Here is a 15,621-nt window from a genome sequence, read left to right on the forward strand (position 1 = left end):
TATGTTGTCATTTTTTTTGAAAATCGAAGAATGAAAAGTTATTATATATAAGAAAACTGTATATATTTTTTATAATGAAGGAATATGTCAAATTTCTTTTCGATATTTAACAGAAATTCTACAGGAGAAACTCGACGATTAACAAAATAAATATCTTAATTCCAAATTTGTTTTTTAGGTTGCCTAAATAATTTTAGAAATTCTTTTCCAGAATTGCAAGCAATTGTTTTGTTTCGGATTGTTCTGATTGAAAATCAACATTTGGAAAAACACTTTAAAAACATGACGTTTAGCAAAAAAAAATACATAGTTTGAACGAATCAGAACAAGTTTTGCAGACGAGAAATCTATTTTAAAAATAGTTGTTTCAGGTTGTTTCTTTTCATTGCTTTAATCCAAATGTACTGTACGGCTCAACAATTATATAGAGAGGAGAATCAAAAATTATCACAAATAATGGAATGTCTGCCCCAGTAATTCCCCCTCGCAACACTAGCCAAATTCACTATAACAAACATGTTCAATTGTGTACGTTAGTATCATTCTTAAGCTTCAAAAAGAAATTGGTTATTGTTGTAATTGCTTTTGATGACTACGAATCGATGACATGTCTACTATGAACTTAAAAATATAGCATAAGCCTCTGGCGAAGACTCTAAGTGAGAAAACCGAATTCAAAAGTGTTAAATTCTTTCCGATTTAAACGAAACTTTTAAAGTGTCAATTTTTTGAACACATGTTTTCAATGTTTGGTTTTCAATAATAAGTTTTTTTGACAATAAAATAAATTTTCGGTATTGTTTTTGATGATACTCATATTCGATCAAAAACTGAGTTTGCTTAGGTTTTTTGGACATTAAGACAATTTTAAGACATTCAATTCTTTTTTTTTTGACTGAAAAAATTCTTTTTTGGCTTGATAAAAGCCATAAAACAAAGAAAAAACTATTTGCATTCAATATGCCCAGTTCGGTTGCATTTTGGAATTTTTGAAAAATTTTAGTTTTAATACTAAACCTTTTACAAAAAATTAACAATCAAAAATTGATACTCAAAAAGTAACTTAGAACTTGATATGGGCAAAACTGGCAAAACTGTGCAAAACTAAATGATGCCAGTTTGTTATTTATAGGAAAACATAGCCCCGCAGAGTTTTCTTTCATAGTCTTTGTTTGAATCACAGTCTGTTTTAAATCAGTATATATATATATATATATATATATATATATATATATATAAATATATATATATATATATATATATATATATATATATATATATATATACATATATATAAATTTTCCAAATTACCTGATAAGACTAAATCTGGATGTGTTAAACCAATTCGAATATCATGTTTATGCTAGAGATTAACTTCTTACGTTTATTGTGTTTTACCGCCTTTTGTAAGTTGATTTGTTTTCCAAAAGTTGTAACGAGAAAAGTCATGATGATGAAATGTTGCAAAAACCGGAAATGATACCCTTGCTTGAATTGTGTAAACTGAAACAAAACATGAGCAATCAAACTAATTGAAACTTAAAGCTAAGACTCAAGACAGATAACGACCTATCACCCTTCCCAATGCGGACCAGCGGAATCATGGCGTTATCATATCACACCCTGGTTTCTGTGCTAAAATCTAACCATGATCTTGACTCGATTCTGATCGTGGTCTCGAAGGGTGAACAAAAACAAGCAAAATTTTGAAATCAATTTAAAAACGAGTTGAATTCTTCGAACGAAAATTTAGTACGCAACGAAGCAAAACCCTAAAAATGAAAACGCGACGTGGTGAAAACTCAAAATCAAGTACATAAAAGTAAACAAGTACAACACTGCTTAAAACGAGCTAATGTCTCAATAAAAACGAGCTAAAGTTAAAACCAGAATGACACATTTTGGTCTGGATGGTTCTGCTCTAAAACGAGTCCAAAAGAGCGAAAATTTTGAACGCGCTCAAGTCGAGTCATTAACGACCCAAATTCCGATCATGGCTGAATTTGGTATGGATGAATGTGATCATGACGTAAATTGATCTGGATGAGTCGCAGCGTTTACGCACACCCCCGGTTTGAACTTTTTTAGCAACCATATCCAAGAACCATATATTGTTCCATACAGGCCGTAAAGAAAGTTCCTTGCATGATCTTGCCATGAGTGCCACCATAGAACAGCAAACCAGATACGAGGCAGGGAGCAGCAATTGAACATATTCAAATAGCTCCGCTCCAGAGAATCTCAACAAACATAAGCGTCGAGCGAATTGCTCTGAAATAACTAACGAGTGGTTTGTTTTGTTAGATGTGGTTTTGAGCGCTCTGCAGGGAGATTCGGGAGGCTATTGTGAGGGGGAGGGACTCCAGTGAGAGGAGTACAACTGTAAGAACCGCCCTTCAAACCACAAATTTATGTTTCCAAAACAGTTTCGTTGAGTTGTATACTTAGTCTAGTAAGCTTAAAGGTTCTAAGAGTGCTTAATACTTTTCGGGTGTTAACAGTTCATCCCGTTTTTCAGGACAAAAGTCTAATTGATCGGACGCAAAATTAGTCAAGCAAAAAATTGCTTAAAAAGAAAAGACAACAGGACTTATATAATTGCTACAAACTTCGTTTGAGCAATTAAATAAAGAATCAGTTAAAAAAAAGGTTAACCTTGATTGAATTACCTTAACTCTGGTTACATAATCCCTGTGGTGATTTTGTACGCGGACGTTTTCGTTCGTTGATATAAAACAAAAATACTGTCAAAAACGTTCAAAAACGGTATTTTCCTAAAAAAACTATCAGAAACGATAATATCCTAAAAAACGATCAAAAGCAATCATTTCCTAGATTTTCCGATTAAAAATGATCGAAGGCAATCAAAAACAACCATTTCCTATAATCACCAACCAAAAAGGGTCATTTCCCACACTAATTTGATCGTTTTTGATCGGTCAGCTCAACAGGGGAAAGATTTGCATGTAATTTTGTTTTGTTTTTCGGCAAAATGAGGGTTTGACATGCATGTCTGGGTCAATTAAATCATATAATTAGGTCTGATTAGGGTAGGTCGTATTATACTAGTGGTAACCATACTAGGACATATATGACTTCCTTGAAAAAAATATCATACAAAAATCAAATTTTACCACACAACCCTTATGTCGTTACGCTCTAACTACTGATAACAAAATCTAGTCAATGCAGCTCTACTTGGAGGATAAAATTGTTGAAGTTTTGAGATTTGTAAGGCAATTGGAACGTACAACCAGGTCAGAATTGTGACTCTATGGTGAAGATAGACTTACGATTACGAATTCTTTGCTGGATTATGAAAAACATCTATTGAGTAAGCAAGCGTTATCAGTGTTAATTGTTCCGACCCCACTTGTGGGGGAAGGAACTATATACTCAAATGGGTTTTTTTTTGTTCAGTGAATTTTGGCCGATCGATATATTCGTCGTAGAGAAATGTGAGTGGTATCATTAAAAAGCTGGTCCAGCGTAGAATTCAAAAGTAAAAAGATTTTTTTGAATTTCGTTTTTTTCGAGGAGTTATCGAGGATTGAAGTTTTGTGTGAACAATGGGATCTTTAGCATGATTGTTCACTTTTAGTACAATTTTCTTCAAACTAAGATCTTTTTTACGAAAACATTAATTCAAATTTCTATAAAAAGAATAAATTTTGAGTTCGTAAAAGTTGAATGCAAGGCGATAGAAAGACTAGTTCTGGTCTCATAGGGAAGTTCACTATCAAAAAAAAATCGAACTCTAATTGAGAGCCCTTTTTTTAATAAAACTTTTCTCTTTTTTGCTTTTTTAAGTCACCTAGAGACAAGTCACATTTTATATCGACGTTCTATTAATGACAAAACTCCTTTATAGTCGAATGAAGCGCAATGAACAAAAAACGTCGTTTTCAAGGAATTGCTCATGTTTTTTTTGGCTTCGATTCTGAGTTTTCGTAATTTTGAATGAAATTTTGAATTTCTTTTTGAAGTTTTAGTATTTTTTTTGGAGTCCTATGGTAGGGATTCCTTGACTAACAGTGCAATATGTTCCATAATGAGCATTAAGTGAACATGTCTATTTCATTGAGGGGGCGGCTAATGGCTGTTAAGACTTAAAAAATAATTTTTCGAATTTTTTTTTGAATATTAAAGAATCATAATCTTATTATAGTGAATTGTAAGTCAGTCCAGGGGTGAGAGCACCCTCTTCCTTCCTACTGCAAACAAAATTAAACTGGTTAGCGGTTTTATCTTCTATCTATTGGTTATATGACTTCAATGACAAAAAATTTCAATTTTTTAAAAATTTTTTTGGATTTTTACGTATTATTGGTTACTTTTGAAATCTTATCACATTATCCAAATATTGACAGTTCCCATTAGCTTAAAAACGATGTTCTGTGGATCACCAATAAAAATTTTAAACAAAAATTTATGGTTTAAATGGCTTCGACACGTTCTTCTTGCACTTTTCTACTGATTTTTTGGTTTTCTCCTGTTTTTTTTTGTTGTTTTAATAGTCATTATACTTACTGTGATCTCATAATGAAAACCTATGCATGACAAACATAAATGTACTGCCACCGGGGCATCTTTGAGCGTTTTTATTGACTTCCGTTGAAAGCTATTGAATTTAATGTCTGTTAAAATAAAAATCATTTTTCGAAAATTTTATTTGAACAATAACAATTCCTAAATTTTTCTTGAACTGTTAGTGAGTTTCAGTATTGACTGGACCCACTTGCTTTTTACTGCGACTAAAAATATTCTGTTTAGCTGTTTTATCTTCTAGCTATTGGTTATATGACTTCAATGACAAAGATTTCAATTTTTTTAAATTTTTTTTTTGGATTTTTTGAATTATTGGTCACTTTTGAACTCTTTATCACATTATCCAAAGATTATTGTAATCCAATTGGCTTAGAGAGGACGTTCAGTGGATCACAGAGAAAGTTTTCAGAGAATAGCTAATGGTTTAATTGTCTTCGACACTTTCTTCTCGCATTTTTCTACTGAATTTTAGTTTTTGCTGTTTTTGTTATTGTTTTCTGTCATAAGACTTATTGTGATGTCTTTTTAACTATCTATGCATGACAGACATCATTTTCCTCCCTATGGGTTATATCTGAGCATCTTCATTGAGCTCCGATGAAAGATTGAGTTTACTGGCTGTTAAGGGTTTAAAAATAATTTTTCGAAACTTTTTTGAAATTCAACCATTCCTAATTTTTTTTCGTGAATACTCTTGGTCATTGTTGGTTCTAACAGAATCCATTTCCGTTCTACTATAGCCAAAATTAATCTGGTTAGCGGTTTTATCTTCTACCTATTAGTTTTAAAACATCAATGCCACGAGAATTCATATTTTTTTTGGGTACTTTATTTTGTTTTTCGATCCATTTGAAATCTTATCACATCATCTTACTGCTGAGAGTCCCTATTGGTTTAGGGAAGAAGTTCAACGGATCATAAATAAAGTTTTCAGGGAAGAGCTTATGATTTGAGTTGCTTCGACATTTTCTTCAGGCACTTTTCTACTGAATTTGTGGTTTTTGCCTCTCTCTGTTGTTGTTTTCATAGACATTAACTTGTTGTAAGGTCTTATTGATGAAATACGATTGGCAAAAAAACTTATTGTCCCCTCGAGGCATCATTTATTGTATATACTGGCTTCCGTTGAAGGCTAATGAATTTAATGGCGTTGATAATACGTGTTTTCCCGCAATTTTCGTGCGTCTAATGTATTTGTTTATATTTGTTGATTTTTTGAAATTATATTGATAAAAAAGGTTTTCCCATTGCTCCTGAAAAATTAATTTAAAATTGAAGAGTGTTTAGTGAAAAGTTCATTTTTTTAATGCCTTCGACCCTTTTGTCGCTCAATTTTTTTTCCTGAATTCGCTGTTTTTGTTCTTTAGGTAGCCGTAAATTGCTCACAGATCTCATAGGCTTGTAATTGAGGACTGAATGAATGATGTTGCTCGAAACATTCAGTATATAGCGAATAGGTTCCTTTCGTCAAATTTAACTTCTATTCATCAATCAGATGTCCCATCGAATTTCGTGTATTTCAAGAAATAACATATATATTGATATTATGTGCCACTGTTGTTTCGTTTTTCTGAACGTTTATTGAATGGCCATTTTTTGCGTTTCTTTTTCTCTTCCTTCAGAACAATCGCGTAATAACAGATCCCAATGGTTTTTAAATGTGGCCCAAGTAAACTTATTTAATCTTTCAGTATAAATCCTTCAACTGAAATAGCAGAAATAACAACTGAATTAAAAATACATATTCAGATGATAGGTATTGATTTTAATGGTAGCAAAGGTTTGTGTTTTCGCAAATCGTTTGTAATTTTTTGAGTTTCTCTTTAGTTTGTTTCTATGGCATAGTCTGACCACAGACGGGTGCTTTTGGTTTTGTAATGACTTTTTAGTAATTTATCAAGGATTTTTTTTATTAAAAACCAAGGTTTTTTAAGATTTTTGAATTTTCTTGGTGCAAAAAATGTTGATTAATTTTTAAGTTTCGCCTCACTGTTCGTTCTTTTTGTCGGCTTGTTACCTAGTCTCGTTAAGAAAACTTTTCATCTGCTGTATAGTTAGTAAAAGGTAAACTTGTGTAGTTAAGGTTTTATCTGACTGCATTTTGACGTTGTTACCAGGTGCTTTTAAATTTAGATATTCATTTTTTGCCGCCAAAATTTTGTTGGTGCTATTTTTTTCTAGTCTCTTCAATGTCAGGTCACGTTGGTGCTGTAATGAAGCATGGCATTAGTAATTCAATTAGTAGATAGAATGTGTAACGATTGTTTTAAACTCAAACATCTATTTTTGTTATCTCTTGATTTGGTTGACATTTTAGTCAAAAATGTAGATGAGCTCGGGTCGGAACATCATGTGCGAACGCACATTAACGAGCCGCCTTGTTGAAGTATAAAGATTTGAGCCGATTTTTCAGAAACGATGCAACAACAATATGTTATAATAATTTTAATGAACTTACCAAACTGCTAGATTATGTCGAAGCGCACAACAGAAATATACTTGCAAACGCACAGAAAGTTACCAATTTCTGTGAACTCACTGAGATTAACATTTGAATTTTGTCGTGTGACATCAACAAATAAAACACCAAATTAATGGTTATCAGGCGTTTCATGAATCAATTCTAGAACTATGGTTCTGTTTGTCAAACGCATTAATTTGGCCATGTCTATAGTAGGCGATTCAGATTTAAGACCTTCAGATGGATATGGATACACAGAAACTATGTTTGCTTAAAACTGGCGAAATTGAGATACAAAATATCTAGAATAACATCCGAAACGAGTAAACTACAATACATTCAAACTAGTACACAGCGCAAAGAAACTTTTCTACTCTTGTGTTGCAAAATTCGAGATCGAAATCAACTTTGGTTCAGTTTAGAGGGTTGAAGGTATGAAAAAAAATCCAAACCCGGGTCGACATGCATGTCTGGGTCAATTAAAACATGCGATTAGGTCTTATTAGGGTAGGTTTATTTGACTCGTGGTAACCATACTGAATACAAGTTCATTTCAATATTTTTGATTACTAGTGAAGCTCTGCTTCAACGCTTTTTTTGCTTATGTATAGCTTTTTGAATCCAAACGGAAACAAACTTGTCGATGTGAAAGTTACAATTCTTGTGACTTTGTTAAAGCACGTGGTAATTCTTGGTTACAATTTTGTTGAGACCTTGAAAGTTCTTTTGACCTTGAACATTTCCCGGCCTCCTTGAACTCGTTCAATTGTGACATCTGTGGGCTTCCTTTGTTGTTATCCTGCGAGTACAGTTGAGGGTACAAAGATGATTTTGTTGAAACTGACAACTTGGTTTTTGTGAAAATCATCAGAAATGTTATCAATTTCATATAAAACTGATTTGGTACATGTTGTCGAAGCTGTGATGAAACCAATTGAGAATTTTTGGGTTTTTCTCAAAGTTTATTGATTTAATCTGCTTCACGATCTTTTGGTTCTTCTCGATGAAGGGGTATGAGGCGACTGACTGGTCTGATGTAAACTCCAGTTTGTGTCTTCACTTGAACAACACGAACAATGTTGTCATTACCGTCGAAAGTCTGTACTATACGAGCAAGCGGCCAACACATTGGGGGAGTGTTGTCTTCTTTGATGATCACAATATCGTCCACTGCTGGTTGTACGTTTTCTGTCCTCCATTTGTTCCGCTGCTGCAATGAAGATAAGTATTCGACACTCCATTTCTTCCAGAACTGACGAATCATTTTGTCTATGTTTCTCCAATGTCGTGACAAGGTGTTGTTCTTTGGTGAAGATGGCTCGGGTATTGCTGTGATGGGTCTTCCGATGATGAAATGTCCAGGGGTTAAAGCTAGGGGATCGTTGATGTCGGTTGATGGCGCTGTTAAAGGGCGAGAATTGAGGATGGCCTCAATTTGGGTCAGGAGAGTTGTGAAAGCACTGGTTGATAACTTAGTCGATCCAACTGTTCTGTAGAGATGGCGCTTCATAGACTTAACAGCTGCTTCCCACAGTCCTCCAAAATGCGGCGTCCTGGGTGGTATTGTAAACCAATCAATGTGATTTTGGCTCGCAAAATTATTAATGAGGTCCTTGAACTCTTCATCACGAAGAAGTCGCCTGAATTCGAGTTCTCCTCGGGCTCCTATGAATGTTGTCGAATTATCACTGTAGATTGCTTGGGGAGTACCGCGTCTTCCGGTGAATCTCTTGAGGGTATCGAGGCAATCTTCTTTGGTTAGATTTTCCACTGGCTCTAAGTGTATTGCCTTTGTGGTGAAACAAATGAATATAGCTGCGTATGACTTTTGCAGTTTCTGTGAAGAATCTTTGGTGTAAAACGGTCCACAATAGTCCATCCCAGTGAACTGGAAGGCAAAAGATTCAACTATCCGTTCTGCTGGCAGATCTCCCATTAATGGCTGGCGTATGCGGGCGTCAAATCGTATGCAGGGCTTGCAGTTGTGAATAACCTTCTTAACACTGGCGATTCCTCCAAGAATCCAAACTGTTTGTCGGAGGGCAAAAAGGGTCATCTGGGGTCCACTGTGAAGGTTTCTCGAATGACTTTCTCGAATGAGTAACTCGGCTAGTGGAGATGTTTTTGGAATTATTATGGGGAACTTTTTGTCCACGCTATACGGCGAATTTGCAAGACGACCACCAACGCGGATGACGTTGTTGTCTTCGTCAAAGAATGGGGAGAGGCTGAGTAGATGACTGTTCTTCTTGATACGCTTACTGGATGATTCAACTGGTAGGTTTGAAGTTGAGTCTTCTGGTATTGTTGATCCTTTTATATACTTGAATTCCGGCAGAAAGAGTTGTTGGATGATGCTGTAAAGGGCTATTCTGGCTGAACGGAGATCCAATGGGGAAAGTTGATGACAAACACCAATTTGTCTTTTTGCTGTCATGTGTTGCTTCTTCTTCTTACCTGTTGATAGAAGGCTTGTTGGCGGCGATGAAACACTTGCTGATAAATCCGTCTGTAGCTCATAAACAGATTCGTTCTGTGATTGTTGTTCCATTGATTTGTATTGTTTTTGTTTCGTTTCATTTAGACGTTGATTATTGAATTGCGGATGCTGTTTATTCGGGTTAATAAAGGTGTGCAGTTCATGATAATCTTCTGGTGTTGAAAGAAAATTGCTGGATTGTGGAACCGAGTCTGTCGGTGTTGACTGGATTTCAGTGGTTGTTTGCTGAAGTCCGTTCATACGTTCCGTAGATTTCTCTTCCTTTGGCTCTGCGTGCTCGAAGGAGAGAGGGGGCTGCGGGCACAAATCTGCTTCTTGGCTGCGGTGATGAATGTTTGGCTGTAGGGATTGGTCTTTATGGCTGCTCTGAAAAATGGGCTGTGGTTGACATGGGCTGTGGATATTCTGCAGATGACGTGCGTCCGGATTGTTGCTGAATAAACCAGAATCTTCGCATGGGTTTTCCTGCTGGTTGGTTACGAACAACTTTTCTGTGAAATCGTTTGAAGATTGGTCTCGGGGTTTCATCGTGTGTTGTAGATGTTGATGATCTTGGTCGTTGTCAGAACACTTTAGTTGAACATTCCCGTGCTGTTCCCTGTCGGAAACTGATTTTGGTTTTGGTTTTTCATACGTATTTGAATGATCAATTGCAGGTTGCGACTGACTGTAGTTGTTGCTTGACCTTCTATTTATTCTTGCTTGTAGTCGTTGAGTGAATAGTTTGACGTAAGCGAAGACTCTTACAAGTCGATGCATTGACGACTGTCGGCTGATAAGATCTAATATCCTGTTGTCTTGCTGCTGATGCTGCATTACTAGAGATAGTTGGGCTGATGAGTTTACTTCGGCTAAAGCGTCAGTTGAGGCGTCATAGAGAGGTGTAGCATCCAATGAAGGCCAAAACTGCTCGTCTTGACGCAACCAATTGGGTCCTTTCCACCAAAGTTGATGATTAAGAAGTTTGTCGGCTGAAATTCCTCGCGATGCGCAATCAGCTGGATTGTCTTCTGTCGGTACAAACTTCCAATTTTCTGAAGGAATGATGCTCTGAATCTTGGCAACTCGGTTAGCAACAAAAGTCTTCCATTTCCTTGGGATGTCTTTAATCCAGGCGAGGGTCACTTGTGAATCCGTCCAAGCAAAGACTTTGGGGTTGGGAAAACGGCTGTCATTGATGGCTTCTTTAACTGCTAGAGACAATTGTGCTCCGAGAAGTGCTGCACAGAGTTCTAAACGAGGAACACATAAAGTTTTGATTGGGGCAACGCGTGTTTTAGCTGTCAGCATTTGTGTGTGCACTCGGTCATCCATTTGTTCTCGCACGTAGACAACTGCGGCATAGGCTGTGGTTGAGGCGTCACAAAACACATGAAGCTCCAAAGATGACGAAAAAGGTGCTGCAAAAACTCGTCGTTCAAGTTTGATCTTCTCCAGTTCCTTGAGTTGATGTCGAAATCTTCCGTATTGTTCCAGGATGTTTAACGATAGGGTTTCGTCCCAGGTCAACTTGTCCATCCAAAGAATTTGCAAGAAGGATTTCAACTGAATTGTTGTTGGTGACAACCATCCGAGTGGGTCAAACAACTTTGTGACTTCCGATAATATTTTCCTCTTTGTGTTGGGAAATTCTTTGTCCAGGCAAACTGTGAAGGTGAAATGATCTGGAACAGGGCTCCACTTTATTCCAAGGGTTTTGACTGTGTAGTCATCGCTGTTGATTATCATTTCGTCGGAGGTTTCGCGAAAACTGGAAGGCAATCGCTCAACAAGTGACGAAACACTTGATGTCCATTTTCGTATATCAAAACAAGCTGTTTTCAGTGTCGCGATGATTTCGTCCTGCAATTGAGTGGCGTGCTCAACATCTGAGGCTCCTGTTAGCAAATCGTCCACATACATGTCGTTATTGATTGCAAGGCGAAGGTTGCTGTTGGTGCAACTGTCTGCTAAGGCTTTGAGAGGTCTAATTGAGTGGTACGAAGATGATGCTATTCCATAGGTCACTCTTGTCATTCTGTATGTTTTCAGTTCTGTGTCATTTGGATTTTTCCACAGAACCCTGTGAAAATCCTTGTCTTCATCGTCAAGTTGAACTTGTCGGTACATCTTGGCAATGTCTGCAGATAGTGCTACCTGATGAAACCGAAAACGAATCAGAATTCCAAACAGATCCTTTTGAAGTTGCGGTCCAACCATTAGACGGTCGTTTAAAGATACTCCGCTAGCTGATTTAGCTGAGGCATCGAATACGACTCTTAGTTTAGTTGTGCTGCTAGCGTCTTTGATGACACAATGATGTGGCAAGTAGAAACAGTTTGTTGCAGGCATATGAATTCTTTTTCTGGGAACTTCTTCCATGTGTCCAAGTTGAATGAATTCCTGAATGAACTGACTATATCTGTTGTATATGTCTGGTTGTTTCTCTAGTCGGAAGATGAGGCTGCGTAGTCTTCTTTTCGCTTGATGATACGAGTCGCCCAGGGGTTTGGCGTCTTCTTTGAAAGGGAGTTTCACAACAAATCTTCCCTCTGAGTTGCGTCGGGTGGTACTTTTGAAGTGATCTTCGCATTTCTGTTCTTCTGATGTCCACTGTGTTGCTGTCGGAATTTCTTCAATCTCCCAGAATCGCTGTAAATTGTCTGGCTCAGAACAAATGAAGAAAGACTGAAGTTGACTACTCGTTTTTTCAATTTGGCTCTCACGTCCAATCACGAGCCAACCAAAACAAGATAGTCGGTAGGTAATTGGTTTTTGAGACTCCTTGATTCTGTTGTCTCCAATCATCAGTTCTTCATAGTGTCCTGCTCCAATTATCAAATCAACGGTGGATGGCTGATTGAAGTTTGGGTCCGCAAGACTGAGGTCCTGAAGTTTTGTCCAACCGCTGACATTCACATGATGTGAAGGCAGATTGCTGGTCAATTTGGCTAAGACGGTTGCTCTGATGTTGATGAACTCTTCGTCCGTCGTTTTCAGAATCAAGTTTACTGATCCTTTGCTGTTGTTGACTTCTTGAACTCCGAGTCCAAAAACTCGGCCGTCGGCTTTTTCTTTTTTCAATCCAAGGCGTTGTACTGCATCTTCCGTGATGAGGTTGCTTTGGGATCCTGAGTCTAAAATTGCTCTAATATCAGTTGTTTTTCCGTTGTTGTCAACTGAAACGATTGCGGTGGGAAGAAATACCTCTTCTTCTTCTTCATTCTGCGACTGTGCTGCGGCTGTAAATTTTTCTTTGCTTTTGTTGACTGTTCTCGATGCTTGATTGCTTGCTTCTTGTGGTGCCGTGCTGCTAGTTGTCACTGTTGGCGCTGTTGAAGTTGTCCTCGAGTTGTTATTGGCTTCCAAATGCAAAAGACTGTTGTGCTTTCGTTTGCATTTCTTACAAGTTGAACCGTTGCATTGTTCACTTCGATGTCCAGGGCGTAGGCAGTTGAAGCAAAGTCCCTTTGTCTTGATCAACTGAGCTCGGTCCTGTACTGAAAGTGCTTTGAAACTTTGGCATTGATAAATTTTATGGTTTTCGTCGCAACATTCACACGTTGTGGTCGCTGATGTGGCTATATGTGAATGAAATTTTCGAAGTTGTGGGCTGCTTGTGGGCTTCTTGTCGATGGCTGATGCTGACTGGTGTGTGGCTGCTTCAAGGGCGCGTGTTCTTTCTTCCATGAAGTCTTTCATATCTTGATAGCGTTGGGGATTTCTTCCTGGTGATGAAAGTTCCCAACATTTTCTCGTTTCGGCGGGCAATTTCTCTGCAATGAGGTACACGAAAAAGATGTCCTGATCGTCCACGGGCTGTCCAAGGTTCCTAAGTGCTAATCTGTGTTCTTCGACTGTCTCCATGAGATCTCGAAGTGCCTTTGGGTTTTCAATTGTTACCGGTTTCTGTGAAACTATTGCGTGAACATGGGCTCGCAAAATCAGACGTTTGTTGTCGTATCTGTTCCTCAGGATGTCGCAAGCTGTACTGAAGTTTGCATCTGTGATTTGGAGAGAGGTCAAAAGCTTTGCGGCATCTCCTTTCACTGATGTTTTTAGATACTGCAATTTTTGACTGTCTGTTATCTGGCTGTTGCTTGTCACTGCTCCGTTGAATTGGTCGAAGAAGGACGTCCAATCCTTGTAGTCTCCACAAAAAGTTGGCAATTCCAGCTTGGGCAGTTTTACATTGGTGATGGCCGGTCCAGTTGCTAATCGTGGTGTTGAATTTCTAGGTGGGGTTCTTTTGTACATGACAAAGCGGTTAATTAGGTCAACATGTTGTCCTATCTTGTCGTCGTAATCTTCTGATTCTTCGATTTCTTCGTCGAGTCTGTCGGTGTCATCGATCAGGTTTTGAACTTTCTGATTCATGTCTGACAGGTACAACTGTTTTTTTGTCAACAATGCCGAGATTTGTTCCAGCCGTATGAGCTCCTCTTCACTGACATTTTGTCCAGGTCTATCTGTAATTGTTTTGGCTTCGTTGTTTAATCTGGTTGCAACAGTGCGGTGGGCTGTTCTTGACTTTTTCAATCTCTCAAGGTTTTCTGTCATTGTTGAAGACTTTTGTTTGGTGCTTTGTTGTTTGTCTGTGGATTTGTTAACTAATTAGCTGCTTTTTCTTTGCTGTCTCGTTGCCTTTGAGGTGTTGGTCTTTGCTGTGTCTTTGTCTTTGCTGTGTTGGTCTTTGCTGTGTCTTTGTCTTTGCTGTGTTGGTCTTTGGTTTGGGTGTCTTTGGTTCAGATGACTGTTGCTAGATGTAAACAAAAGAAAAACCCAAAAAATCCCCAGCTATCTGTCCCCCCGACCAATAAGACAACCGAAAAACACACAAAAAACGTTACACTTAGTCTTAGAACCGCAGAGGGGACGATTAATGCTACCTAGTTTGACGGTTTCACCCTCCTTGGTTTTCAAAAAAATGACTCAAAAAACACTTGGTATATATTTGTTCCCCCACTAGATAACTCTTGTTCCGAGACCCAGGTTAATCAACCTGTCAGTAAATTTAAGTTAATCAACTTAAATGAACTGAGGGGGGATGGTTATCTAGTGGTTGTCCGCTTTTTTTGTTGATGATTAGCTTATTTTTGATACCCCAACTTAGCCTATCTTAGTCTTATGTACCTCCCCCGATAGAGAATCTAATGTCTAATGTGAGCTGTTCCTAACCCGCGTGCGTTTGCTCACTCTAATTCTAAGGTATATCCTATGATTTTGTTCGGCGGACCAGAAATGAATACAAGTTCATTTCAATATTTTTGATTACTAGTGAAGCTCTGCTTCAACGCTTTTTTTGCTTATGTATAGCTTTTTGAATCCAAACGGAAACAAACTTGTCGATGTGAAAGTTACAATTCTTGTGACTTTGTTAAAGCACGTGGTAATTCTTGGTTACAATTTTGTTGAGACCTTGAAAGTTCTTTTGACCTTGAACACATACTATAGGTCATATATGATTTGTATGACTTCCTTGAAGTCATAAAAATATTATACATAATCAAATTTTACCACACAACCCTTATATCGTTACGCTCTAACTAATGATAACAAAAAATATTCAATGCAGCCCAGCTTGGAGCACAAATCTTTTATGAAAGTTCGAAATTTGAAAGCCAATTGAAATGTACAACCAGTTGTGACTCTATGGTGAAGATGGACTTACAATTATTAATTCTATGCTGAATTATGTGATGGTAATTGAAGCAGGTTGTAATTAAAGCATAAAGATTGAGCCAATTTTCTGAAACGATGCAATATGTTATAAAAAGTTTAATGAACTTTAAACATCTTTTGAATGAGATATTTAACAAAACTGGTTGACTGTGTTGAAGCGTACAACAGAAATATACTTTGATCACAAATGCAAACGCAAAGAAAGTTACCAATTTCTGTGAACTTGTGTGACATCTACAAATTAAACTGTACATCAACGGTTATTAGGCGTTTCGTGAACAATTCTAGAACTATGGTTCTATTTATCAAACGCATTACCTTGGCCATGTCTAGGGTAGGCGATGCAAATTTATGACATCTTATATGAATACACAGAAACTATGTTTGCTTAAAAATGGCGAAATTGAGATACAAAAGAATTAGAATAACATCCGAAACTATAGCAAACTAC

At 37.3% G+C, this 15,621-nt stretch overlaps 2 protein-coding genes across 4 annotated transcripts in view; both read right to left on the bottom strand.

Moving 5' to 3' along the window:
• LOC142336473 (uncharacterized) overlaps window positions 1-15,373 on the bottom strand; it is a 67,670-nt gene extending 52,297 nt beyond the window's left edge. For 2 of the 3 annotated variants that reach the window (XM_075385342.1, XM_075385341.1), the window contains exon 1: window positions 15,160-15,373. The gene's annotated coding sequence lies outside the window, so the exon portion shown is untranslated. Of the gene's footprint in view, window positions 1-7,006; window positions 7,149-15,159 lie in introns of those variants that run through there. The other variant, XM_075385343.1, reaches the window with a different exon arrangement.
• On the bottom strand, window positions 7,980-14,048 carry LOC142336748 (uncharacterized). Its single transcript, XM_075385656.1, has one exon. It carries the CDS (start codon window positions 14,046-14,048, stop codon window positions 7,980-7,982), a length of 6,069 nt encoding a protein of 2,022 aa, XP_075241771.1.
• Window positions 15,374-15,621: the final 248 nt, after the last annotated feature.

The sequence above is a fragment of the Convolutriloba macropyga genome, chromosome 3 (genome assembly GCF_964194025.1).
Source record: "Convolutriloba macropyga chromosome 3, txConMacr16.3, whole genome shotgun sequence".
NCBI lineage: Eukaryota > Metazoa > Xenacoelomorpha > Acoela > Convolutidae > Convolutriloba > Convolutriloba macropyga.